General features: G+C 41.3%; 1 protein-coding gene across 1 annotated transcript in view; it reads right to left on the minus strand.

The window, feature by feature from the left end:
• The window catches only part of Dmc1 (DNA meiotic recombinase 1), a 42,577-nt gene extending 19,881 nt beyond the window's left edge, over window positions 1–22,696 (minus strand). The window contains 13 exon segments of the mRNA NM_001130567.1: window positions 1,762–1,822; window positions 2,397–2,511; window positions 2,633–2,706; window positions 3,183–3,274; window positions 6,686–6,758; window positions 9,461–9,502; window positions 11,123–11,175; window positions 13,537–13,619; window positions 16,844–16,990; window positions 18,265–18,309; window positions 19,120–19,203; window positions 21,328–21,743; window positions 22,580–22,696. Coding sequence (NP_001124039.1) covers window positions 1,762–1,822; window positions 2,397–2,511; window positions 2,633–2,706; window positions 3,183–3,274; window positions 6,686–6,758; window positions 9,461–9,502; window positions 11,123–11,175; window positions 13,537–13,619; window positions 16,844–16,990; window positions 18,265–18,309; window positions 19,120–19,170 — 836 coding nt within the window. The 5' untranslated portion in view covers window positions 19,171–19,203; window positions 21,328–21,743; window positions 22,580–22,696.
• Window positions 22,697–26,537: the final 3,841 nt, after the last annotated feature.

A 26,537-nucleotide genomic window follows, 5' to 3' on the forward strand; every position in this document is an offset into this window, starting at 1 on the left:
TATTAATTGGAAAAATGTTACTATCTACAAATAATACTCAACAATAAAAAAAAAAAAACCCAGGCAATAGTCAAATGGCTCACACAGATAGGATATATGTCAATATATCCCAATGCATGACTATGAGCATGTACATAGAAAAAGAGATTTCACAGATATGCATGCTAGCATGCACGTACATAACCCTTATAAAGGAAAATTGGGGCGGGCTTACAGTTTCAGAGGTTTAGTCTATTAAGATCATGACAGGAAATATGGTGGCATGCAGGTAGACATGGTGCTGATGAAAGGAGCTGAGAGTTCTACAGCTTGATCTGTAGGCAGTAGAAGGAGACTGTGTGCCACACTGGCCATAGCTTGAGCATAGGAGACCTCAAAGCCCACCCACACTGTGATTTACTTCCTCATAGAAGGCCACACTTCCGAATAGTGTTATTCCTATTGCCAAGCATTCAGACTCGAGTCTATGGGACTCAAATCTATGCAAACCACCACAGAGAGAAAAAAGGAGAGGGAGAGGGAGAGGGAGGTGGGGACGGAAAGGGAGAGGGACAGGGAGAGGGAAGAAGGGAGGGAGGGGAGGAGGGAAAGAGGAAGAGAGGGGGAGGGAGAGGGAGAGGGAGAGGGAGAGGGAGAGGGTGTGTTCCAAGTACCAAGATCATTGGTGAACTTAAGTGAATGCAGCATGTGCATTCATTATGCTAATGTGTAGTTTTTCTCTGGTTAAAAAGTTTTCCAAGTAAAATGTACAAAAGCTTTTGAAAGTTATGAACTCAGGGCTATTCGACTCATTCAAACCTTCTGGATGGTAATACAAACCTTCCTCTGAATGGTATGCTTTCACAATCTTACTTTAGTTCTCGTTCCTTTTATTCCTTGCCATCTTTCAGAGAACCATTGTACTCTTGTATGTGGGCAAATACTTCAGTAAACACTTCTGAATATGCTTTGTATGACTGACATTGTTCCTATGAGCAGCAGACTTCTCTTGTGCTTTTTTAAAAAAGATGTCTCTTGTATATCTAATCAAAAGCCTATTCTTTGTTTTTAGTATAGCAGCCTTTCAACGTTTCTAGAATGTAAGCTTTTATCTGCCTAAGATCATTTTCTTTATGATTTATTTTACATGTATGACTATTTTGTTTTCATGTATGTATATATGTGTGTGTGTGTGTACGTATGTATGTATGTACACCATGTACATGCCTGGTACTTGCAGAGGTCAGAAGGTGTTGGACTCCCTGGGACTGGCATTATAAATAGTTGTGACCCACCATGTAGGTGCTGGGATTCAAACCTAGGTCTTCTGCAAGAACAGTGTTCTAAACTGCTGCGCCATCTTTCAACCCCCTAAGATCTTTTTCTTATTGTCTTTCAATACCCCTTTGTCTTAGATCTGAACAGGGCCCCTAGTACTGATTAAAATGCTGCTTTACTCTATAAGGAATACAGAGAAAGTAGGTCTTAAATAACAAAAAAATGCCATGTGCCATTATGAAGTAAGAGCACGCTGTGTAATGAAGTGATCTATGATACATACATGTGCCCACATTAAGGCTGATCAGTATCGCTGCTGTTTTGAGATGAGGCTTCACAACATCACCCAATCTGATTGTGAGCTCACCATGCTCCTGTGATCATCTCCCAAATGCTAGGATAACAGGCATGTGATATCATACCCAGACAAGGTTGGTTATTTCTAAATGATTTTATTCTATACGGTAACTGTTTGATAGTAATCTCTATAAAACAAGGGCTTACGTCATAGTTGCTCCCGGATCTGCAGTCATTTGGTTGGTCACAAAAACAGCAACATTATATTCTGCATCAAAAAAATAAAATTAAGAATCTAAGAAAAGGGCAATAAAAAGTTCATTGTTTAGACTTCAATTTAGGGACATTGCACCATGAGTTTATCTTTATAAACAAGCTCTATTCCTATTGGTTTTTGTTTTGTTTTGAGACAGGGTAGCCCTGGCTGTCCTGGAACCTACTCTGTAGACCAGGCTAGCCTCAAATCAGAGGCTTCAGTCTCCTAAGTGCTGAGATTAAAGGTGTGTGCCATCCTGCCCAGCTTCCTACTTTCGTTAATAACAAAAATTACTTAAAGTCATCATTATTATCATCTATCAGAATCACTTTTAGTTTAAAAATTGTATTCCCAAAAGTAATTTGAAAATGCTATGTTTCTAACATTCTTCTGAGCTTCTTTGCAAAACATACTATAGCAAACAGAGTCGACAGATGCTCTATGACAGTGCCATTTTTTTTTTTTTTTTGGTTCTTTTTTTTCAGAGCTGGGGACCGAACCCAGGGCCTTGTGCTTCCTAGGTAAGCGCTCTACCACTGAGCTAAATCCCCAGCCCCGACAGTGCCATTTTATTTTAAAGATTTACCTTCTGAGATTTTTTGGAGTCGTGACAACATCTGGGCCAATTTTTGCTGGCGTTCAGCCAATTCTCCACGGCCACTGAAATCCACTCGAAAAAGTGCCATTATTGAGTCAACGATCTGCATGGGAGGAACATAGAACCAAATGTGCATTTTAAAATAGAAGGAAGATGCCTGTTTAAACAGGATAGAATAATATGCTAAATAGCTCTGCCAGTGAACGTTCCTTAAAAACTCATACCAATAGTTTGAAAATGCCGGCTTCTTCGTGAAATTTGGCTGCTACGTAATCAAGTAGCTCCATCTGATGCTCGCCTGATGGGAGAGAGAGAAACGGTCAGGAAAGCTGGAAGCAGAGGCCGTGCTCCTGTGTGTCTGGGGTACCCGGCAGACAGACGTCTTCTTGTCTGCTGATTACTTGCCACTTTACTAGACAGGACTCATACTCTTCTTGACCACATGTGGCAAACAGTACCTCAGACAAAAAGACACTGTTCTGGGGAGCTGTAGTTCAATGCTATGCGACATACCTAGAGTATGGGAAACCGTGGGCTCAATCCCAGTACCAAATAGGATAAATAGCTGACTGTTACTATACATTTCAGGGACAGCAAATAGAAACATTGAACACATTTGAGTACCTTGAGAACTGAACAGATGATATCTGAAGGCTAATTTGTAGAAAATTTAAATAAACAAGGAAAAGGAGTGAAAATGTTGTATCATCAAATGGTAAACTAGTGTGGTCTATCTTCCCATAACCCAAGCATGCAACTACACAGGGCTCTTACTAGTATAGGCACGTGCATAGAGCACGTTGTCCAGTACTGCGTCATGGTCTACGTTGAAGCGATCAGCAATGTCCCGAAGGCGATCTGGACGGCTGGAGTGTGCCAAGATTAAGGATCCAATAAACGGATTCCAAACAAAGTTTAGATACCTACAGGAGGTGGCACTGAGAGCAAGTAAAGCAATTGAGACACAACAGTGCATCTGCAAAGGCATTCTGGATGCCACTAACTACACGAGAGACCGCCAGAGCGGTTGTTTCCAGAACTTCTTCAAAACGTCTTACATAAGGGTGACTGTTGCAGATATGCTAAATCAGAAATTAAATATTAAGGTATACAATTTTAAAAATAAGTTTAGAAGCTTGTTGTGAGGTCCTTGTTTTATAAGGACATTGACAGAGTTTTGGCAAATAACTTAGGATTATGCTACAGAACAGTTAAAATAGAAAAGCTAGAGACTAAGGTTTGTGAGTCTCTTTTGTTCTCAGCTTTGTAAAAATAGACCTGTTCTAGAACACTAATGTCACTGAGACATATTCAAGTCACTTCAAATTCTTCATTGGCTCAAAATGAAATAGTTTAGCATTCCACTAATAAAACATGGCAAAAAATGATAAATTTAACTACATGGAGTGTCAACAAATATCCTCAAGGGTCTAAAAGGGAATGATCGAAGCAGGGTTTTGGTTTTGTTTTATTTTGGCTTTTATGCACCTTCTTGTAAAGGAGTTGGTAGCTTTCTGAGAAAGTTGCAATGGAGCCATATCCCTATACCTCCAAAGACAGAGGATGCTCATTATCACCAACTGGTAAACCAGACAGTGACTGCACGTCATTTGCTGGTCCGGAGTGACCGACAGGGTTACAGGGGATGAAGAAACACAAGCTGCCTGTCCGCAGCTTCATTTCACTCCTGTTCTCATTGCTCATGACACTGTTAGCTGTGGGAAGCAAGGACTCTTTTCCAGTTTTATTTATTTATGTATTTGTTTATTTTGGTTTTTGGTTGGTTGGCTGATTTGTTTTGAGACAAAGGTTTCTCTATGCAGCCCTGGCTGTTCTGGACTCTCTCTGTAGATCAGGCTGGCCTCAAACTTGGGGATTTGCCTGCCTGTGCCTCCTGAGTGCTGCGACTAAAGGTGTGTGCCGCCACTGCTGGGTTTATCTTTCCTTTTTAATTCCATTGTTAGTATTAAACCCCTTGCACATCCTAGGCAAGAGGCAACAAAAGTATCATTCTTGTCAGCTTCTACAAACAATGGATTCTATCTGAACAGGAGTCTAAGAGTTGGGTTTACACAGAGGGGAAATACAAATCAATCTACAAGTATTTACTGATGACCATATTAACCCATTAATAGTAGAAAGCACAAAGAATCATAAGAATCTATGCCCTAGGTAAGCTTAAAACATACAAAGACAAAATAGAAATGTAAGAAAAATAACAAGAGAGAGCGATATAGATTGAGAAACCCCAAGAGAATAACATAAGAGATTTCCCTCCTGAATTTCCCTTTGCTCCTAACTATTCTCTTCCTGTCTTGCTAAAATCCAGATTGCTAGTCTGCAATCGCCATTCCTCCTTCTCTGAAGTCATTCTCTCTACACCTAGATGAACTCCAGCTGAGCCCCTCTTGCTACAGCTCTAAACATCCTACCCTCCCTTCTCAACTTAGAAGGTTCCTTTAGAGACTTCTCATGCCCAGATTTCTCCATTCTGAAATCTTTCTTGGCTTGTTTTTCTTTCTCAAGAGTGTTATAATAATTATTTCTATGGTAGTTCTAGAAGGCCAAGATTTTCTGAATGGGTAATTACAGAAAATCAGAGAAGATCAGGCCTTGATATGAGAGGCCACTTGGGGTTGGGGATTTAGCTCAGTGGTAGAGCGCTTGCCTAGCAAGCGCAAGGCCCTGGGTTCGGTCCCCAGCTCCGAAAAAAAAAAAAAAAAAAGGAGAGGCCACTTGGGTGATTCAGTAAGACTATGACATAGAAATAGAGGGAGCAAATCCCCTATAGGATGGAGAGCAACACGTGGATTTCGATATGACCAGCCAAGATGACTGACAGAAAAGAGCAAAGCAGAGGCATTTCAGACATGCTGGGTCTGTTTTTGCAACCCTGATGTCCTTCCTGAAAGCAGTACTTAAGAAGGTGATACAGAAAAACAAAAGCTCTGGGGATATAAGAAGTCTTTGTAACAGCACAAAAACCTTATAGCCCAAAGAAAGTTAATGTACAACATTTTCCAATCTTCAACAACAAAGCATATTTAGCAGGACTGGGACATTCCCATCTCTTTGCCTCTAGTTATGACCACGGTGAGAAATAAGCCTGGTGAAGCAAGCCGGGCTTCACTATGAATTGCTTTAATGAAGCTGTGCAGATCTTACATCTTCTGAACCTGGTACCTCCTCAAATCACTGTTTCCATCCAATTTACACATTGCCTCGCTCCTTTGCTGTTTTCTTACAAGATGCTTCCACCATCCCAGACTCCACTGTAAATATTCCCTGGAACCAATTCCCACCTCCAGTGATCTACCTCATTCTTCACATTTCATACTTGCTTACCTTCTGAAGACTTCCTCCATCCTCTGACTGTGCTTTGATTTTAGTCCTCTTCATTAATACAAACACACATCCAAGTTTTCTCTTCCCTCTCCATAATTCATCCACATCTCTGACTCTGCTTTCCCCAGAATCTCCCATTGTCCTCTGTACTGCCTCATGCCCCTCATGTCCAACACACTGCCTAGAAACCTTGGTTGTCCTCAGCACCACTCCAGTTAGGACACGCTTCTCAAGCTGTTCCTCTGCTGTTTCCTGTTCTGTTCTTTTTGTTCTTTTCCTTTATTTGCCCACTTTTTGAGACATGGCTTCTCTGTGTAGCCCCCGCTGTCCTGGAACTCACTCTGTAGGCAGGGCTGGCCTTGAACTCAGAGATCATCCTGTCTCTGCCTCCTGAGTGTGTACCACCACACCCAGCTTCTTTTCCTTCCTACTGCTTCCAGCACAGACAAGAAGCTCCCATTTTCCTAGATTTTTGAAAAAATATCTAATTGACACCCATCACATGGTTTCAAAGCTCTTCATGTCTTAGACCTAAATCACCTTTCTGGATGACTATTCTAGAATTTTTTATATCAATTAAACTGCCATGTCCTCTGCAACCCAAACAGCTCTGACCCTTTCCTTCCGCATGCTTAAGCTCTTAAAGTCTTTCCCTCTACTTGAGGCAAAATCTTTGGAATGAAGTTTTAAGAATGATTAAGATACAATTTTATCTCGTGTATTTGATTTGTCACTTTTCATCAAGTTACCTACAGGTTTAGATAAATAAATCAAACAGTGATGTGAGCACTTGCTCAGCACTGCTGTCCCGGTGGCTTTTGTCATTATCATTTGTTTCAGGATCCCTACAAACCAACATATCAAGTCACTCTCTTTTGTAGCAATATTGTTCTACAACACTGCTTTGGAACTTGCTTAAATAAAAAGGTTACAAAGTATTTTCTGTATCAATGAAGATAATCTTTCCTCCTGAGTAGCCATCTGCTCCTGGAAGTTGAGCTGTCACTAGGGAACAATGAAAAATTAATATTAACAGGAATGAACAAACTTTGTAGAAATAAATACACATTATGTTAGTTGCACATCTTATGTTAGTTGCAACTCTAGTAAACTTAGCAAAGAACAATGACCCATTGGCTTCTAAGAAGATTGCTGTATTTCCAGTTCAGTAACCAGTAGTAAAATAAGTACTCTGCCAGAATGTGGTGGTTTGAATGGGAATGGCTCCCACAGAATCATGTGTCTGAATGCTTGGCCATAGGGAGTGGCACTATTAGGTGTGGCTTTGTTGGAGTAGGTGTGGCCTTATTGGAGAAGTGTGTCACTGACAGGTGGGCTTTGAGGTCATATATGCTCAAATTATGCCCAGTGTGGTACACAAATACCTTCTGATGCCTGCGGATCAAAATGTAGAACTTTCAACTCCAGCACTATGTGGAGCTGTCTGCATGCCACCATCCTTCATGCCATGATGATAATGGACTAAACCTCTGAAAATCGTAAGCCAACCTCAATTAAATGTTTTATAAGAGTTACCATGATCATGGTGTCTCTTCACAGCAATAAAACTCTAACTACGACTCAGGATCATTCAACTGAGAATTTCAACATCTCTCACAATGGAAAATATTTGTCAAAGTCAATTCTCCCAAATAAACAATTAGAATTTAAATGTTACTAATTTTACTTTCATAACATAAATATAATTTATGATGAATAACTTAGTTACCTTTCAATTGCTGTCAATATTTAAATGCATTTACTTTGTACATTTGTGTGTACCATAGGCATTTCTACCTATTCCTATGTGAGTGCACATATATGTCCATCTTTGTGTGTGTGTGTGTGATACAGAGTTTCTCTGTGTAGCCCTGGCTGTCGCTGTCCTGGAACTCACTATATAGACCATCTCCACAGACACTCCTTTGTATCCTATGCCCCTAAGATAAATGAATATATAAGGAAATATAATTTGAGGGTTTTGTTTGTTTTGAGGCAAGATCTTACTATATTGCTCTAGCTGAACTGAAACTTGCTGTGTAGACTCCAACTCAGACTTCGGCCTGTCTCTGCTATCTAGGTGCTGAGAATAAAGGAATGTGCCACCAGGCCCAGGGAGACAGCATCTCTTATTGAACCTGGAACTTGCTGATTTTGCTAGACTAGCTGGCCAGCATTGCCCAGGAGTCATCCTGTCTCAGTCTCCCCAGTACTGGGATTATATGTATGCGTTGTAGTGCCCCAGCATTGTACAAAAGTGCTGAGGATACAAACTCAAGTCCACATGATTATGTGGTGAGCACTTTCTCAACTGAACCATGTCCCAAGCCCAAGCATTTGCTCTTTGTTTATTTATTTTTAAAGACAGGTTCTCATGGATTCCAGACTGCCACCTAATCTACTTACTATGAAGCTAAGGATGACCTTGAACTCTGATCCACCTCTATATAAGATTATAAAGGTTTAGGATGGTTTATATAGGGCTGGGGGTTGAACTCAGGGCTTCATGTATGCTAGACATGTCTTTATTAACTGAGCTACATCCCCAAGTCATATGTGTTATCCTGTTGTAGTTAACAATAGAGTTACTTCATACTAGATACACACATTATTTTACTTACTTTTCAAAATCCCCCCAAGATTTGGCACTGTTATTATTTCAGTTTTACTGTGAGGACAAATAAAGGGGTAAAACAAGTTGCCTTTATCAGCTATCAGTGGTAGAGCCAAGACATTTTGATTCTAGAATACATCCTACTTTTCACTTTTTTCTTGTGTGTTTGTGTGTTGTGTTAGCTTGTATATATCCATATTCACATGTGTTAGGGTACGCATCAGCACCTCCTTTTAACCACTTTTCTATGTCACTTTTACTAAGTGAAAGAAATACAAATAGAATTTGTTTATTTTGTTTTAGAAAATAATTATATATTTACTTCTTTTAAAAATTTCTTTTTGCCAGGTGTGGTGGTACATGCCTTTAACCTCAGCACTTGGGAAGCAGAGCAGGCAGATCACGTGTGAGTTTAAGGTCAGCCTGGGCTACACAGCAAGGTTCAGTTTTGTCAGAGCTCCCTAGACAGTAAGACCTCTCAAAACAAACAAAACAAAAAACCAACCAACCAACCGCCCCCCCAAATTATATTTACTTATGCATGTATTTATTTTAGGGGCACATGATGCAATGGCACATCTGTGAAGGTCAGAGGACATCTTGTAGGAACTGATTCTCTTCCACCATGTGGAATCTAGGGATCAAGCTCATTCTCAGGCTTGAAAGCAAGTGCCTTTACCCACTGAGCCATCTTGATAGGCCCCAAATTGAATTTTACTCTTCTCTTTGGACAGAATGCACCCAATAGACAGTGTTCTAGTCTTCAATAAATTTTATGTCCTCACTGTGTTTTTTAAAAAGACAGAAAATATGAATAGGATGAAATTGACACACTGGGTGGCCCTCCTGCCAATTCATTCATAAACCAATTACCTTCCCTGTACTTCCACTCAGATGTTTATAGCACAGGCCTGACAACACTACCTCGCACATTCCAAAACCATCTGTGTAACAGTGGACTGTTTGAGCAAGCTCTTGAGATTGTTTCCTTGAAAAGTGGATAAGACTGCATACAATCATGTAAAGTGCAGCAGAGCTCTAGTGAGCGGATGTTCTACCACTGCTGTATTGCTGATTTAATATGTGTCCTTACCACAGAGGGTATGAGACAGCTGAGTTTTTCCAGTACGGAATTCTGTAAAATTAGAGAAAGGAACTTTTAGAAGTGTTATTGTTTAGATATTCTCACTAACAAATGAGCAAAAGAATACTGCACAGGGTCAGGGATGTTGCTTAGTGGTAGAGCACTTGTCTAAAAGCCCAGAGTTCCAAATTTTATCTCAAGTTCTTCACCAGAGACCTCACTGCTGTCAGATCGCACTCTTTTTTTTTTTTTTTTGATTTATTCATTTATTATATGTAAGTACACTGTAGTTGTCTTCAGATACACCAGAAGAGGGCATCGGATCTCTTTACAGATGGTTGTGAGCCACCATGTGGTTGCTGGGAATTGAACTCATGACCTCTGGAAGAGCAGTCGGGTGCTCTTAACTGCTGAGCCATCTCTCCAGCCCCAGATCGCACTCTTAAAGGACCACCTGTCACAAAAGGATACTACATGTATGAATACCAAAAGCGAGAGACAAAAAAAAAAAAAAATTCATCCTCCCCAACAAAACTGTTTACGTTTCAGACCTGACCACAGGAAGGACAGCTAGGCTCCCTCACTGTGCTGAGCTCCTCAAGGACAAGCTGACATTGTGATCTGAATAGTGACATTCCTACTTGCCAGCAGAAGCAAAAGCTCTCCATAGGAAACCTTCTCTACTAATCACTCGGGGCCACTGAACTCAGTTTAAATTTTTAAAAAGCACATAAGTGGGCTGGAAAGATGGCTCAGAGGTTAAGAGCACTGACTGCTGGGGTTGGGGATTTAGCTCAGTGGTAGAGCGCTTGCCTAGGAAGCGCAAGGCCCTGGGTTCGGTCCCCAGCTCTGGGAAAAAAAAAAAAAAAAAAAAAAAAAGCACTGACTGCTATTCCAGAGGTCTGAGTTCAATTCCCAGCAACCACACGGAGGCTCACAACCATCTATACTGAGATCTGGTGTCCATTTCTGATGTGCAGGTAGAATACTATGTATATAATAAATACATAAATCTTTTTAAAAAGCTTATAAGCAATATACAATAAAAGAAGTTGCTAATATTAAGTCAGTAGAAATAATAAAAGCCAAATTTACTTCAAGTCAACAGAAATAGTAACAAAAAAAACCATTTGGTTTTCTAAGACTACAAATATTGGATTGTCAAGATTCAGCATGTAAAACAGCTGTGCATGGATTATTTGTAAAAACATGGTATATAGGACAGGTGTGGTGTTGCAGGCGTTTAATTTTAGCACTTGGGAGGCAGAGCTACAAGCTAGTCAGGGCCACACAGTAAGACCCTGTATGTACACACACACACACACACACACACACACACACACACACACACACAAGCATGCACTCATGTACACATCCTATTATATATTCTATAAACTGAGAAAAAATCTATTTTCTATATTCATGGAATATGTATTGCCTAAACCAAAGAACAGCCTTAGTATTCAATTACCTTTTGAGGGAATAAGAGAAAAAATTCAATTTCTTTCTATAGTAACCAGAGATAAGAGGAAGAAAAATGTCAATAAGAAATATGCTAATGTCAGTATATATTTTTACTTTAGCTTGGAATGATCCCACATAGGAACTTATTACTATTTATCAGATATATACATATATCATTCCACAGAAAACTATTAAGGTTCTACCTACCTCCAAAAGCTTCTGTAATTGCCATACTTTCAATGCCACCTCCTAGTAATTTACTGCAAACAAATATAAAGTATTGGTGACAGAGTATAAATACAGATATCAAAAAAGAAGATGGGCTGGGTATAGTGGCCATTTGCATCAAATCCCAGCACTCGGGAGGCAGAGGCAGGAGGACCTCTGTGAGTTCTAGGTCAGCTTGGTCTACATAGTGAGTTCTAGAACAGCCGGGAGTATGGGGAAAGATCCTGTCTCAAAAAACAAACAAACAAAGATGATGAAATTTGTATAATTAGTTACATATCATCTATCTATACAAGAACAGGAATTCACTGTTGAAAGAAATGACACTATTTAGATTACAGGTTCTACTGTGGAAGGGCAGGCAGGTGAACAAAGCAATTTATAAGCCCTGTTCTTACTTCTGAGTACCAAAGGTAAATAAGTCAGTAAGGAATGCTCGTTGTTTTTTTTTTTGTTGTTGTTGTTGTTTTTTTTTTTTTAGTTTGAATTAAAAGATTTGTTTTATTTTGTGGTTCTAGGGATAAAATCAGGGTTTTGTATATGCTAAGAAAGCCTGAATTATATACCATGCAATTGTCTTGTTACTAATAGTTTCTCAAATTGTACATAGATATTTCTAAAAGTTAACTGAATTTCAATATTTTTGAGACATGCCTTCTCTATATAGTCTAGGCTTGTCTGGAATTCGTCATGTAGATCAGGCTGGCCTTGAACTCACCGAGATTCATCTGCCTCTACCTCCCAAGTGCTGGGATTATGTGGGATTAAGTGTGAGTTATGAGCCACCATGTGGATGCTGGGTATCAAACATCTGCAAGAGCAGCAAGTGCTCTTTACCACTGAGCCACCTCTCTAACCCCCTTTCTTAATTGAAATCAGCAGAGCCCTTATTAAGTTTGTGGAAAACTTCTGAATGCTTCAATTTGAACTTTAACTGCTGTCTTAGACAAATATAAATCTATTCTCTTAGGCTTTGTCTGATTTCTGATTGCATCCCCAAAGACATGCTAATAGAAACTACAAAAGCTTTTTGAGTATTCCTCAAGATCTTCATGCAGCAACACATACTTACCGCATTTAGTGAATGGATGAATGAGACCATAGTCCATAGTCTCATAGAGAACACTAAATGCTCTAAAACACTTGTATTGCCAATTAAATATATGCTGTCAAAACCTGGCAGTTGTCCTTCTCACTGCTACTCTGTGTGATGTCTTTCTTAGTTAGTGCTATCATAAAACACCATGACCAAAAGGCAACTTGGGGAGGAAAGGGTTTTCATCTTTTAACTCTCCCCAACTCCCTTCTGTCTGGCTTTTTGAGACAGGGTCTCTCTGTGTAACTCTGCCTGTCCTGGAACTCACTATGTAGACCAGGCTAACCTTGAATTCACAGCTCCTCCTGACTCTGCCTGTCCTGCACTAGTCATCCATAAGACAGTTGGAAAATTGAGCTCTCTGGGAAGATAACTGATGGCAAGGAATTAATAGTTTTAGGTATAGTCGTGGTGATGTGATGAAAAATGAGTGTGCACTTAGCATTCACGTGGGTCTAATAAGTAGCTTAGACTTCACAGTCTTCAGCCTTTGGTCCTAAATCTGCCCTTCCTGCAAGTCCCTTATTTGTGATCTATAGTTTGCTGGTCTTCAGACCCAAAACCTAGGTGTCTTTTTCAGTAATCCCCACTATACCCTAATTATACTACATTAGCAAACCCTGCCTGTTCTATTAAAAAGCAAACCACATAGCTTCTTTCATAAATATATTATAATTATAGGCTCAGTGGGAGAAGAGATAAGTCTGAGAGAAAATCTATAAAATTAACTATTTTATAAAAAAAATAAAAACAAAGCTAAACTCAGCTTCCCCAACTGCTTGGCAGCAGAAAGGTCACTTGAGCTTCTATATTTCACATTAGTCAGGAGAATATAATAAAACCTAGCTTTTTAAAAAGATGAAATATTTGGAGGAAAACACATTAAGCCAATTTGGGGGAAATGACAATACATGTCAGAAGTCATAAGAATAAATGAAAAGGGATTGCTAAGGAGTGAGACCTTTAAGACCTAAGAAAATTGTTTCCTCTAAATATTCACTCTAACAACTGATTTTAAAATAAATCCAAAGTGAGGAACAAAATTTTCTTCATCAATGAAGATGGAGAGGAGGGAAACATAAGCAGACTTTTCAGGTCATAGACAAATAAAGGCCAAATTCAAATGACTTATGAGTGTGGATTCCTTGGAAGAAATGTAATCTGTTCCCAAAAGCAGCCTGGAATTTGCCTCACATTCTACTTCTACCTGCAATAGTGGAAATCATGATGAGATTTGGGAAAAGAAACATGGACTCCAAAGGCTGTACTTAGTGGTAATAAAAACTGAGATACACACTCAAATTCCTGACTCCCAGTAGTGATATGGAAAACCATCTTCCTCTTTTCGCTGTACTGAAATGCAGTTAGGAATCCTGGTTCCTACAGAAAGACAACGAGAGGTTAAAAAACAATGTAAGGTGAATGGGTGCCAGCTGCTTCCCAGCAATACACGCATCTCACGGTCATCTACTAAGGTCACCAGCTGCGCAGGCTCTTCTCTGAAGATTGTATGAGAACATGGATAAAAGCATAGGCTTGGGCTGGAGAGATGGCTCAGTGATTGAGAGCAGACATGGGCTGGGTTCCTAGCATCCACATGGCAGCTCACAACCATCTGCAACATCAAATGCCTTCTTCTGTTCTACATGGACACTGCATGCACATAGTATACACATATATACAAAACACTCATACACATAAAATAATCCTTTTTTAAAAAAAGGCCTTAGGGTCATCTCACATTCTCATTAAGTCACATGATAAAGGGTACCTGACACAATTCAACATGGATCTAATATAGATAATAACATTATCAATAATAATAATAATAATAATAATAATAATAATAATAATGTGCCTTTAGATGATAGCCTTGAAGAACAAATGAGAAAAATTCATGGCACAAAACAAAGCAGTATTTTATTGACTGATTCAATTGATCTCATTCAATAGCATCATTTTCCCTCAGCTCTAGACATTTCAAGGATCCATGAAATTGTAGTTTTCACTATTCATGTCTTTACATGGCAGATGCATCCATATTTGCTGAATTAACAAGTGACAGCTGATGTAGTGATGAATAGGAAAACAGACACAAATGCAGTTAATCATTTTTCTTTGTTGGTCCATGCCCTTGACAGTGGTTCTTAAACTTTGAAGAACTTGGGGATGGAAGACTAAGCCCACGCCAAGTTTTAGCCAAGAAAGGATAAGACTCTGGATGCATAAAAGGTATTCTTTTGCTTTTCCTTGAATAACAAAATTTATGCCTGGGAAGATGGGCCCAGCCCTAGGAAATAGAGAGAAGTGGCTCCCAGGAGCTCAACTGGCCAACCAGCCTAGCCAAAACTAAGCCTTGGATTCTTTCTGTTAGAGACCTTGTCTCAAAAACAAGGTGAAGAGGAATAGAGGAAGACATTGGATGCCTCTGAATACACAAACATAGGCACACGTACCCACACACTAACACATGTAAATATAACACACACACACACACACACACACACACACACACACACACACACACACACACGAAATTTAGGGGCCGAAGAGATAGTTCAATTATTAAACTTTTGCTTTACAAGCACAAAGACCTGAGTTTAGCCCCCAGAATTCATGTAAAGAAAGCAGTAAGTTAGCCAGGAAGTGATGGTGCACACCTTTAATCCCAGCACTCCGAGGGGGGGGTTGGGAGGGGGAGACAAGTGGATCTCTGAATTTGCAGCCACAGTGGTCTACAGAGTGAGTTTCAGGACAGCCAGGGCTACACAGAGAAACCCTGTTTTGAAAAACAAACAAATGAATAAACAAGAAGAAAACAAAGCAGGAAGTAGAAGACAGACAAGGTAGATTCCTGGAGCTCACTGGTCAGCCAGCCTGGCCAACTGCATGAGTTCTAGGCCAGTGAGAGAAACCCCAACCCACCTCAACAATAAAAGAAATAAAAACCAACAAGTAAATGGTGCCTGAGGAACAATATCTGAGGTCTCTACACACTTGTACATATATGTATAAACACCAGACCAGCACATACATATAAAATAATGAGACTTAGCTTCTAAAGACAAGACTATGGACAATGGTAAAATGACTCTGGGTAAAAGTGCTTACTTTGAACCTGACTTGAGTTCAATCCCAGAACCCATTTAAAAGTGAGAACCAACTCCACAAAATTGTACTCTGAACCTATATGCCATAGGTGCAAATTCCCCCTACACACACACACACACACACACACACACACACACACACTTTAGAAATTTTAGCTAGGTCGAGAGTCGAGATGGTGTGTGCCTTGGATCCTAGCACTTGGGAGGCAGAGGCACTCAGATCTCCTAGTCCTGAGACTAGCCTGGTCTGCAGAGTGAGTTCTAGGACATCAGGGATACACAGTGAAACCCTGCCTTGTAAAACAAAAACAAAAACAAACAAAAGTGTAGAAGCTAGAAAGTAATGTCTCCCCAAACCTGGGTAGTACTATGGCATACTTCCTTAGAAATTCTGGGGGTTGGGGATTTAGCTCAGTGGTAGAGCACTTGCCTAGAAAGTGCAAGGCCCTGGGTTCGGTCCTCAGCTCCGAAAAAAAGAAAAAAAGAAAGAAAAAAAAAAAAGAAATTCTGGCACTTGAGGAAGTGACTCTGCCTTAGTGGGTCTAGAACAAAGCAATTGGGCTAGGAACCCTAGTGCTCACTTGGGTCCTCTCCAAGTTCAAGACCACCACACCACTTGTGTTACCTCCTGTTTTGGCTGCCATTTCTGGTTATGAGACCCATGCAAACACATGGAGAAATAGAAAGTCTTGGGTCTTCTGTATAGAGGGATACTTGGTAGCTACTTTTTTGTTCATACTTATTTTCAGACTAAAAACAGGGACTTCATGATCCCCAAAACTCTACAAGAGAGTTTAAGTCAAAAGCTACATGTTTTTCCCTGACAGCCTGACTGTTTGCAATCTGTGGAGCCCCTGGAAGGGATAGGTTATGAACCCAGTGGCCTCAACAGACATGGTCATGGTCAGATTGATCTCAGCCCTACACACATAGACCGAACTAATGCTAGTCTCTTTCCAATGCAGGGCTGTCTTCTCAACTGGCCTATACCAGGGACGAGTAACTTGCTTACTACTGAGTGTCAGAGCAGTTATAATAGATGTGTATGAGAAGACAAGGCCAAACTAAGGAGGGGCAGGCAAAAACAAACAAATGGCAGAGGAACAAAAAGCCAGAGTACTATAAAGACAAAGTTTGGTAAAATAATTGCCTTCAATATTATAGCAAGTATCTCTGAAAAATAACACAGGTCTTCCTTTTTAGATTTTAATGACCTGAACTGTAAGTGTGTTAGGGGTGCACACCATGATATCTACCATGTGATTCTAGGAATGGAACTCAGGCCCAAATCATGTTCTAGGTATCTTAATGTTTGACCCAGTCTTCCAGAGACTAATTTCTGTGGCTTTGAAATTGAAGTAACGAGCAGGTCACACGGGAGTATAACATACTGTGGTCTCTCTATAAGAACTTACAATTTCCTACAGTAGAGTCTAGTGCTCATGAGAAAGATGGCGCTGCTAAACTAAAGCAGAAGAGAATGAACCTGCTTACAATAAGTTTATTGGCTGCCTCTTTAATCTTCTCCACTTTGGCTTCTGAGAGGCCTTTGACATTGCAGAGGGCCCTTCTCGTTGTCATTTGTATCCCTTTGATGGTACAGATTCCTACAGACTTCAGTTTCTTAATATCAGCCATGTTCTGAAATAAAGGAATGGGTGTAGCAGATTGATAAAATGCCAACCTAAAAGGCTTCTCTACTATGTCATGAGCTTCGTGTCCATCTCCTTCCACCACGATGCTAATTTTACACAAGCAACCAGGTGGAACCCACCCACCACCTAGCCAAATGTTCTGGAAATATCAGAGGAGAACAGACCCAGCATGTTGCCAAATGTTCTGGCTCTGCCCTGATTTTCCCAAGAATGCTAGTAAGACCATGGCAATGTAGCAAGGAATTAAAAAGAAAAGTCTGTTGGTGGAAAAGCTAACAAGTTTCTCACACATTCACCCCCTCAGTTCAGCTCCTTCTTTCTACAGAACTTCATTACCAATATGTTCTCTACAGTTTTCAAAGTTTATTTTCCGTCTGCTCCTGAAGAACACAAATAACTACATCACCAAAGGCGGGGATTCTCTCCTGCTTCTATTTTCTAAGATCAATGGAAAGAGATTAATATGAAGATTTCAAAAGACAACCTCAGCCAACTTTTAACCGATAATTGCTCTTGACATCCACATACTTTGATAGTCTACATTTCTGCCACCATGATTTACTCTGGTCATTTGACAAACAGAATTTTCTGTAAAAGAAAGCATATCCAGTGTAAGACCGAGAGAGACAAGGGGCAGTTGTTTAGAGAAGCTCTGAATGCCTCCAGCTGAACCAGTAGTTCTTAATCACTGGAGTCCTTGAAGTATCTAGAAACATTTTTGGTTGTCACAGGTAGGGTGTGGCATAAATGCAGGAGTAGAAGGCAGATATAGGATCTCAGTTTGATGTGACCACAGATATCTATGAGTTGTAACCCCAGAGTAAAACTATTTGGTTGGGTTTTTTTGTTGTATAATTTCCAAGCATATTATAAACAGACCAAACCACTAGAGTGGTATGTGGAATTTTATTATTACTGGGCCCTGGAGTGTGTCATTGACAGATCAACCAGACTCACTCACTTTGATGAAGTCACTTTTATCTTAGGCAATATATCCTTCTAACTCGATTTGTGGGGATCTACATGGGCTTGCTGCCATCCAGGCAGTTCCCCTGCTTCCTGCTTCAGTATCTTGGCTCCATGGGGTTGGTTCTCATGTACTAGGATTAAATTGTTCTGGAACACCAAGCATGTTGCTAAACATCTTAAGACATATAGACAGCCCATTTCACCACAAGATAAATAATTATCTAGGGTTGTTAAGGACAAGGTTGAGAAAATGGAACAGACCATTTACTATGGTACTAAAAAGTTACTCACGATTCCGTGTTTTTGTAACAGGTCAATGTCTTGAAACAAAGACTCCTAAGTGAAATGAAAGAGAAAGAATGGATTTTAGATCTTCTTATTTAAATTCACATTTCACATTTTTGAGAGTGATGAATATTGGTACTTCAATTCTACTTCTTTAAACACTGGAGAGCTCACTTTCCAAACACGTTACATATTTAGAGCATCACCAATACTGAAAGTCCTCGGTAGACCATCACGTTTGCAGTGACCTCCATAACTTAAAAAAACTCTCCAAAATAGTGGAACGTCTGAACCTATCTTTTTTTAAAAAAATATTTATTTTCCGTGTTTGGGTGTTTTGCCTGCATGTATATCTGCATACCACATGCATGCAGGGTCTTCTAAAACTAAAAGAGTCATCAGATCCCTTGGTTTGTCATCATGTGGGTGCTGAGAATCAAACCCTGGTGCCCTGGAAGAGCAGCCACCTTAACTGCTGAGCCATCTCTCTAGCCCCCATTTGACTTATTTTATTGCATACAAACCTTGATACCTTGTTCAGGACCACTGTGCATATTTAGGAGTAAAGTGCCATTGAACTACTTTCCTATGGAGCTGGAACTGTGACCAGTGGAAGAACATTTGCCTACCAGCAAGAGGGATTGGGTCGGATCTCTTCCAATGCGAAACAGACAACAGAAAAACCTTCATGTTAGTTGCTAAGTAGCTAATCTTAGCACCCTTGCCAAAGAAATCTTCACACAGTTATGTGTATGTCGTATTTCTACTTTTAGTTGCTAAAAACAGTAGCTTAAAAAACAAGGAACTTGATTTTTGTGGAAAGCCTGGATGTCACCCTAACTTTCAACATTCTAATAATACCTCCTCATCTTGGAATCCCGATTCTTCCTGCACAACTTGATCCTCCTTCATGTTGAAAGGAGAGCAGCAGTAAAATAATCAATTCTGGGAAAATAAGAAATATGATTTAAGAAGTAGTTTCTTAATTTGTTTTTTTGTTTTTGTTTTTTTTTTTTTTGTTTGTTTGCTTGTTTGGGTTTTTTTGGTTTTGATTTTCGAAACAGGGTCTCTCTGTGTAGCCTTTGCTGTCCTGGCTGAACTAAACCAGGCTGGCCTCGAACTCAGAGATCGGCCTGCTTCTGCCTCCTAAACACTGGGATTAAAGGCTTGTGCCACGCCCCCCAGCTCTAATTTGCTTTCTATTATTGTGCAAAACATTGACCAAAGAAACCTGGGGACAAGAGGAAACACACCCTATCACAGTCCATCACTGAGGGAAGCCAAGGCAGGACCTCAAGGCAGGAACCTGGAGGCAGAAACTGAATCAGAGACCATGGAGGAGTGCTGCTTACTGGCTTGTTCCCCATAGCTTGCTCAGCCTGCTTTCTTATATAATTCAGGATCACCTGCCCTACAGCTGGATCTTGTCAGTGCATTTTCTCAATTGAGGTTCTCTCCCTTCAGATGACTCTAGCTGGTATCAACTCAAGTTGACATAAAACTAGCCAGGACACCCACCCCTGATACTCTTGTTGATAGTCTGCTATACTTGCAGACAGGAGCCTAGCATAAATGTCATCAGAGCTGCTTCACCCAGCAATTGTTAGGAGCTGATGCAGAGACCCTCAGCCAAACATTGAGTAGGGCTTGAGGAATCCTGTGGAAGAGGGGAAGAAGGATTAAGGGAGCCAGAGGGGTCAAGGATACCACAAGCAAACCTCTAGAGGGCTAACCTGGGCCCATGGGGGCTTAAGGAGACAGGACTGCCAACCAGAGAGCATGAATGGTACAGACCTAGGCACTCTTCATGTATGTAGCAGTTGTGCACTAGGCCTTCATGGGGAACTCCTAAAGTGGGATCAGGGCCTGTCTCTAACTGTATTGCCTACCTTTGGATCTTTTCCCCCTAACTGGGATGCTTTGTGTAGCCTCAGTGGGAGAGGGTACACCTAAGTCTTGTTACAGCTTGATATACTGGGGCTGGTTGCTATCCATAGGAGGCCTCCCATCTTCCCAGGAGAAGGGATAGTTAGAGAGGGGGTGAAATGAGGTGAGAGGTAGGGACTGGGAGGAGAGGAGGGAGGGAAAGCTGAGATCTGGATGTAAAGTGAATAAAGAACTTTGTCAATTAAGAAAAAACTAGCCAGGGGAGGGGATGTTGGCCCGTAAACCGGGAAAGGGAATAACACTCGAAATGTAAATAAGAAATACTCAATAAAAAAAAAAAAAAGAAAAAAGAAAAAAAAAAAAGAAAAAACTAGCCAGGACAATATCCAATAACCAACATCCAGTGTCCAAGTTTTTAAAAGATCCTGGGAAGCCATAGTCATGATCGTGTATATTACAATCAAATGTAGTCTGAATAATATTGTTCATAGTCTATTCCTTTTCTGTTTGTTCTTTTTTTTTTTTAGATTTATTAATTTTATATGTGAGTACACTGTTGCTGTCCTCACCAGAAGAGGGCATCAGATCCCATTACAGATGGTTGTGAGCCACCATGTGGTTGGGAATTGAACTCAGGACCTCTGGAAGAGCAGTCAGTGTTCTTAACCACTGAGCCATCTCTCCAGCCCCTTGTTTTGTTTTTGTTTTGAGATGCTGCTTCTCTGAGCAGCGGTGGCTGGCCTCACACTTTCTCACTTAATGCCGGAGTCAAGTGTTGGATGCCAGCACAAAGGAAACAAACTACTAAGATGGCAAAGAGTTGGGTACAAAAGAGGACAATATTTGAGTGGGGAGCAGCAGGGCAAAAAGAAGGCAGTCAGAGGTCCTTGGCCCCTGGGCAAGAGGCTCAGTCAGGGCCCCTGAGGCCTACATTTTCCAGGCCCGACCTAGTTCCCTCATAATGAGAGGAGGCCTTCAAGACTTGGGTCGGACTTAATTTACAGGAGGTTGGCAATGTCTCGAAGTCACTCCACGTCTCAGACCCTGAGCGGAAAGTGACAGACACCAGGCTAAATCCAACAACGACCAAAAATTACCACAGAAAGGGCACGGAGAGGAAAACTTTCTCAGGGCTTCAAGTTCTCCTCAGATTTTCCCGCGCTTCCTCTTTTCACCACTCACCCCCACTCGAACCCACAGCCTCCCCGAGATTTTCAAGGTGAATCCTTTACGACTCGCGCTCCGGCTTTCTCGTCCAGTCCAGAATTCCAACGCGGACCCAGAACGTGGAGGAGGCCGACAACACAGTCGTCGAATATCTATGGTTTGGAGCCGAAGGAGGACTTCTGAAGCAAGACCCCAGTGTGGGCGGGGCTTGGGGTATAGGGCGGGGCTAGTGCTGTGGGCGGGGCTAGGGTGTGGGGCGGGGCTGGGATTAGCTACAGAACAAGGGTAGGGCAAATCTCCTAGGGAATCTGGGATAAAACGCATGGCAGAGCGGAGTGTGCGGCAGGGGTTCTAGTGAGGGTGGCTGGGAGGATCCTGGAGCAGGTCTTCGGGTCTCCGAGGTGAAGAAGGGCAGTGGTGGAACATGGACTCTGAGGAGAGAGAAGAGAACCCGGGTGTCCCTTGGTGAAGGGAGTTGCTGAGTCAGGGGAAGAGAATTCTTAAGTCGGCTTCTAAGCCTAGGCAACTGACTAGGGCAGGAGATGACGACCTAGGACTGTTAGAAGGTTGAACTTGGGGGTCCGGTTTCCCCTGCCTGGACCTGCTTTCATTCCAAGTTTTTCATGCCTGGCTGTGTACCCAACCTTCCCATTCTCCTCTTCTCTCCACATTTGCGGCCCTCTCTTTTGGAGAGTAATGTTTTTTTTCTAACGTGGTTTTAAATGGTCTACAGAAACACAGGAGGTTTTAGTTCTGTTTTAAATAGAAATCCGGGGCCAGCCATGATGCCAGCAAGGCCGCCTCTCCAGACTGTTTCCTTTTCCCTTTAAATGGAAACTGACGGTTGAGAGTCAGGAAACACTTGAAAGACCATCTGCTGGGGTAACTTGGAAGTGTCTTGGATGACCCAACAATACGGGTGACCTCTATATCCTTTTTGAACCTTTTTTTTTTTTCTTTTTTTTTTCGGAGCTGGGGACCGAAGCCAGGGCCTTGCATTTGCTAGGCAAGCGCTCTACCACTGAGCTAAATCCCCAACCCCCCTTTTTGAACCTTTTTAATGGGATACATTCCAAAACAGTTGACATTTTGAAGGACAGTCCCATCTCCCACGGATAGTTTTTTGTTTTTGTTTTTAAATCAACCAATGCTATAGCTCTTCCAAATGCATGCTCTTCATTTACAGACTCATTGCCTGTCTTCTCGAATGGAAAATGTCCATTTGAAAAGGAGTCCAACACCTATGGCAGGCTTCTTCTGAATTCACCTAAAATCCAGGAACTTTTGGGCAACTTGTTTGAAGACATCAACAGTATACCGGAGAGCTGCAAAGAGCGCAACAAGACGATTTAGGGAAATCTAACATATGTAGTTTGCTGTAGTGACAGCTGGGAAAGAGAAACGCTCATAATATTTGAAGGTTGTGTGCAGTACACTCGAAGGAAGAAACTGAAATGAGCTTGGTAATGACAAATTCATGAGGCGAGGAGAAAGACTTGTTAGGATAGCCTACCGATGGCACTGTGCAACTTTTTAAACGCTTAAACAACAGCCACAAACGGGGAGTGAAAAAAAAAAGTGCAACTTTCCGTTGAGTTGGGAAGAAAAATTTCTATAACAATTCTGAGTATCGTGAAGTGGCAGTTTCAAGTTGATGAAGGAAATGAGTTGAGTGAGTGAATGGTGTTGGAATGACTGGGTAACCATCTGGAGGGGAATAAAACTGGAACCACACTTCACACCTTTTGCCAAAATAACTTCTAGATGGATCAATCCGAACAACATAAGAAAAACACGAGAAGAAAGCATAGAGCCATTTATTTTTATTTAAAAAGTGTTTTTTTAATCGAACATTATTTTATTTCATATGTTTGAATGTTTTGCCTGCATGTATGTATACCATGTGGGTGTCTGGTGCCAGCAAAGGTGAGGTGTCAGATCCCCTGGAACTAGAGTTCCAGATGGCTGTGAGCCACTTTGTGGGTGCTGGGAAGCAAATCTAGGTCCCCTTCGAGAGCAGGGCATAGCACAAAATTCACAAGCCATAGAAGACTGGTAAGATTATGCGTATGTGTGTTTGTCTGCATGTATCTGTGTATCATGTGTGTTGGCAACTTTGAGGCCAGAAGAGAGCATCAGATCCTCTGGAACTAGAATTCCAGGTAGTTGGATGGTGCTCTTAACTATGGAGACACTTCTCAAGTTCCCGATAAGACTATATTTAAAAAAGAGAGAAAAATCAATCTGGTATGGCGGCACCTGCCTTCAGTCTCAGCATTTGAGAGACAGACAGAGGGAGGCAGATCTCTGAATTCAAGGCCACCTGATGTACAGAGTGTGTTCCAGGATAACTAGGGCTACACAGAGAAACTGTCTCAAAAAAAAAATACTTAGGGAGTTGGAGAGATGGCTCAGTGGTTAAGAGCTCTGACTGCACTTCCAGAGGTCCTGAGTTCAATTCCCAGCAACCACATGGTGGCTCACAACTGTCTGTAATGGGATCTAACAGGTACAGTGTACTTATTTAAATAAGATAAATGAATCTTAAAAAACATACTGAGAGAGATATAGATAATAGATGATGGATGGATGGATGGATGGATAGATGGACGGACGGACGGACGGACGGACAGACAGACAGACAGACAGAGAAGAGAAGTCCTGTAGGGGAAGTGCTATTTTCCTATTCAAGACATCGAGGACAGAGTAAGCCACTTTTGTGTCATTTACTGCCAGATAATATGGCCTACTTGGGGGGGGGGTCTTCAGGAATGATCTAATTTTCATATACTTGGTGATATCATATATTCTAAAGACTTAGTAAAACAGGCAGTGGGATTCAGAGCAGGACCTGAGTCTTAAACCACTGCACTGTACTGCCCCTCTGTGGACAGCCACCTCACAGCCAAATAGAGGCTCCTGGTCTCACTGGGGATCTGGGGAATCTTCACTCCAGTTGTCTGTGAATTATACATTCTTGGAATTTCAAGAGCACAAATTTGAGAAATACTCTGATAATTAAAGAAAGAAGGGTTTCATCATGATACAACACCAAATCTTTTGCCAGACAAATCTTCCCTTAGACACTGAATGCATTTATAATGAAAGTGGGCATTGATTCCCAACTGTGTGCCAGGCCCTCCACTAGGTCTCCCACGGTAGAGATTCAAGGACAAGGCAGGTATTGAGGGCTGAGATAAAAGAACACACAGTTGCGATGCTGCTGTAAGACATAACCCTCGAGTCTGCCTCTCCCTTTGCATAATTTTCCAGGAATAGTTTCATCTTTCTACGGAACGTGAACCTTGGGACTGAAAGCAATTTTTAGAAACCAAACAGCTAGTCACTTTGGCGAGAGATTTAGAAACGTGTCTTCCCTGAGGCCGGGTGCACACACACAAAAAAGTCATCCAAAACTGTTCTCTTACTGCGTGCACGGGTGAGCCGCTGCTGAGATGCTCTGTAACAGGGTTTGTCTCAGCCTTCCTAATGCTGTGTCATTTTAGTACAGTTCCTCATGCTGTGGTGCCCCCAACCATAAGTTGCTACTTCATAATTGTAATTTTGCTACTGTTCTGAATTGTAAATATGTTTGGAGATAAAGCATTGCCAAAGGGGTCTTGACCCACAGGTTGAGAAACACTGCTCTATATAATATTCTGTTCTTAGATTCAGACTAGACTCAAATATGCATGCATGAACTCACACACACACACACACACACACACACACCCGCACGTGCGCATTGCTTATATACTCCCTTGATTAATAATTTGCTTCCACTAATATGTTAGTATGTTTTATGTTCCCTCTCTCTCTCTCTCTCTCTCTCTCTCTCTCTCTCTCTCTCTCTTGACACAGTTTTACTATGTAGACTTGGTTGTCCTGGAACTCACAGAAATCTACCTGCTTCTATTTCCTTAATTCTGGTACCTAAGATCTCCAGCACCATGTGCACTATATTGCATATTTGGAAGGTAGAAATCTTCGTTCTTTCTAAAAACTCCTTGGAAATTTGTTAATACTCTCTAATTCCTACTGAGGCTGAGGCTTCTGGGGCTGTCACATTTCCCTGCTGACTGGCTTTCATCAATGTACTCCACATTTCCCTAGATGTCCTTGCAAAGGCTGGTGGGTGCTGATGAGTGCAGGCTTTGGTCTAGCCTGGTATTAACCTTATTATCCCTCATGGCAGACAGATGCGACAGATTTTATTGAAACGCTAGAAGATAAAATGTACATATGTTAGATTGTTTTTAACTAATGTTTACTCGTTAGAGGTGACCACACCTCCAATAGTACCAGCACTTGAGAGGACCAGGTAGGAAGACTAGGAGTTCAAGATCAGCCTCAGCTGCATAGCCTGGGCTATGTGAGAACCTCTTTTAATTCCCTGCCGCCTCCAATTAACATTATCTTGTTAAATAACACGTTTCAGAAAATTTTCATTAATCCTTCAGTAGTATTTTACTTATAAACTGAATACATTAAAGCTTTTTAAAAACAGGTGTGTGCATTGGAGTGCGTGTGTGTGCACGTGCGCATGCGTGCAAGCAGAGTAACACAGCACAAAGAAAACAACTTAAGGGAGTCAGTTCTCTCCTTCCACTGTGTGTCACTGGGGTTGAGCCCAGGTCAGCAGGCTTGGCAGCATGTGCCTTTACATACTGAGCCATCTCATCAACTTCAGGAATAGTTTTCAAAACTTGAATGCCAGGTATAGGTGGTACACACATTTAATCCCAATACTCAGGCAAGTGGATCTTTTGAGTTTAAGGCTGGCCTGGTCTACACAGCAAGTTCCAGGCCAGTCGGCTGGTCAGAGCTACAAAGTAAGACCCTGTCTCAAAAAATATATTTATTTTATATTTATATGAGTATCTTGCCTGCATGTATGTGCTTGACATGAGCCTGATGCCCGAGGAGCAAGTAGAGGGAGTCAGATCCCATAGTCAGAGGTAAGAATGCTTCCAAGCTTCTATGTGAATGCTGGGAACTAAACCTAGGTCCTCTACAAGAGCAGCCAGTAATCTCAATGGGAGGACTCAGGATGGCTGTCTACTGTAGTTCGTTAGCCCTGAGTCTCTCGGGCTGTCTCTCACTGAGCCATCTCTCCAGTTCCATCAGTAAACTTGATGTCATTCTACTATCTGCTGTCATCAGGGATGGGCCTTTCTCATTTGGGACATTAGTTTATATATTCTTTATTCTTTTTTTTTTTTTTA

Source organism: Rattus norvegicus, chromosome 7 (genome assembly GCF_021556685.1).
Source record: "Rattus norvegicus strain SHRSP/BbbUtx chromosome 7, alternate assembly SHRSP_T2T, whole genome shotgun sequence".
Classification (NCBI taxonomy): domain Eukaryota; kingdom Metazoa; phylum Chordata; class Mammalia; order Rodentia; family Muridae; genus Rattus; species Rattus norvegicus.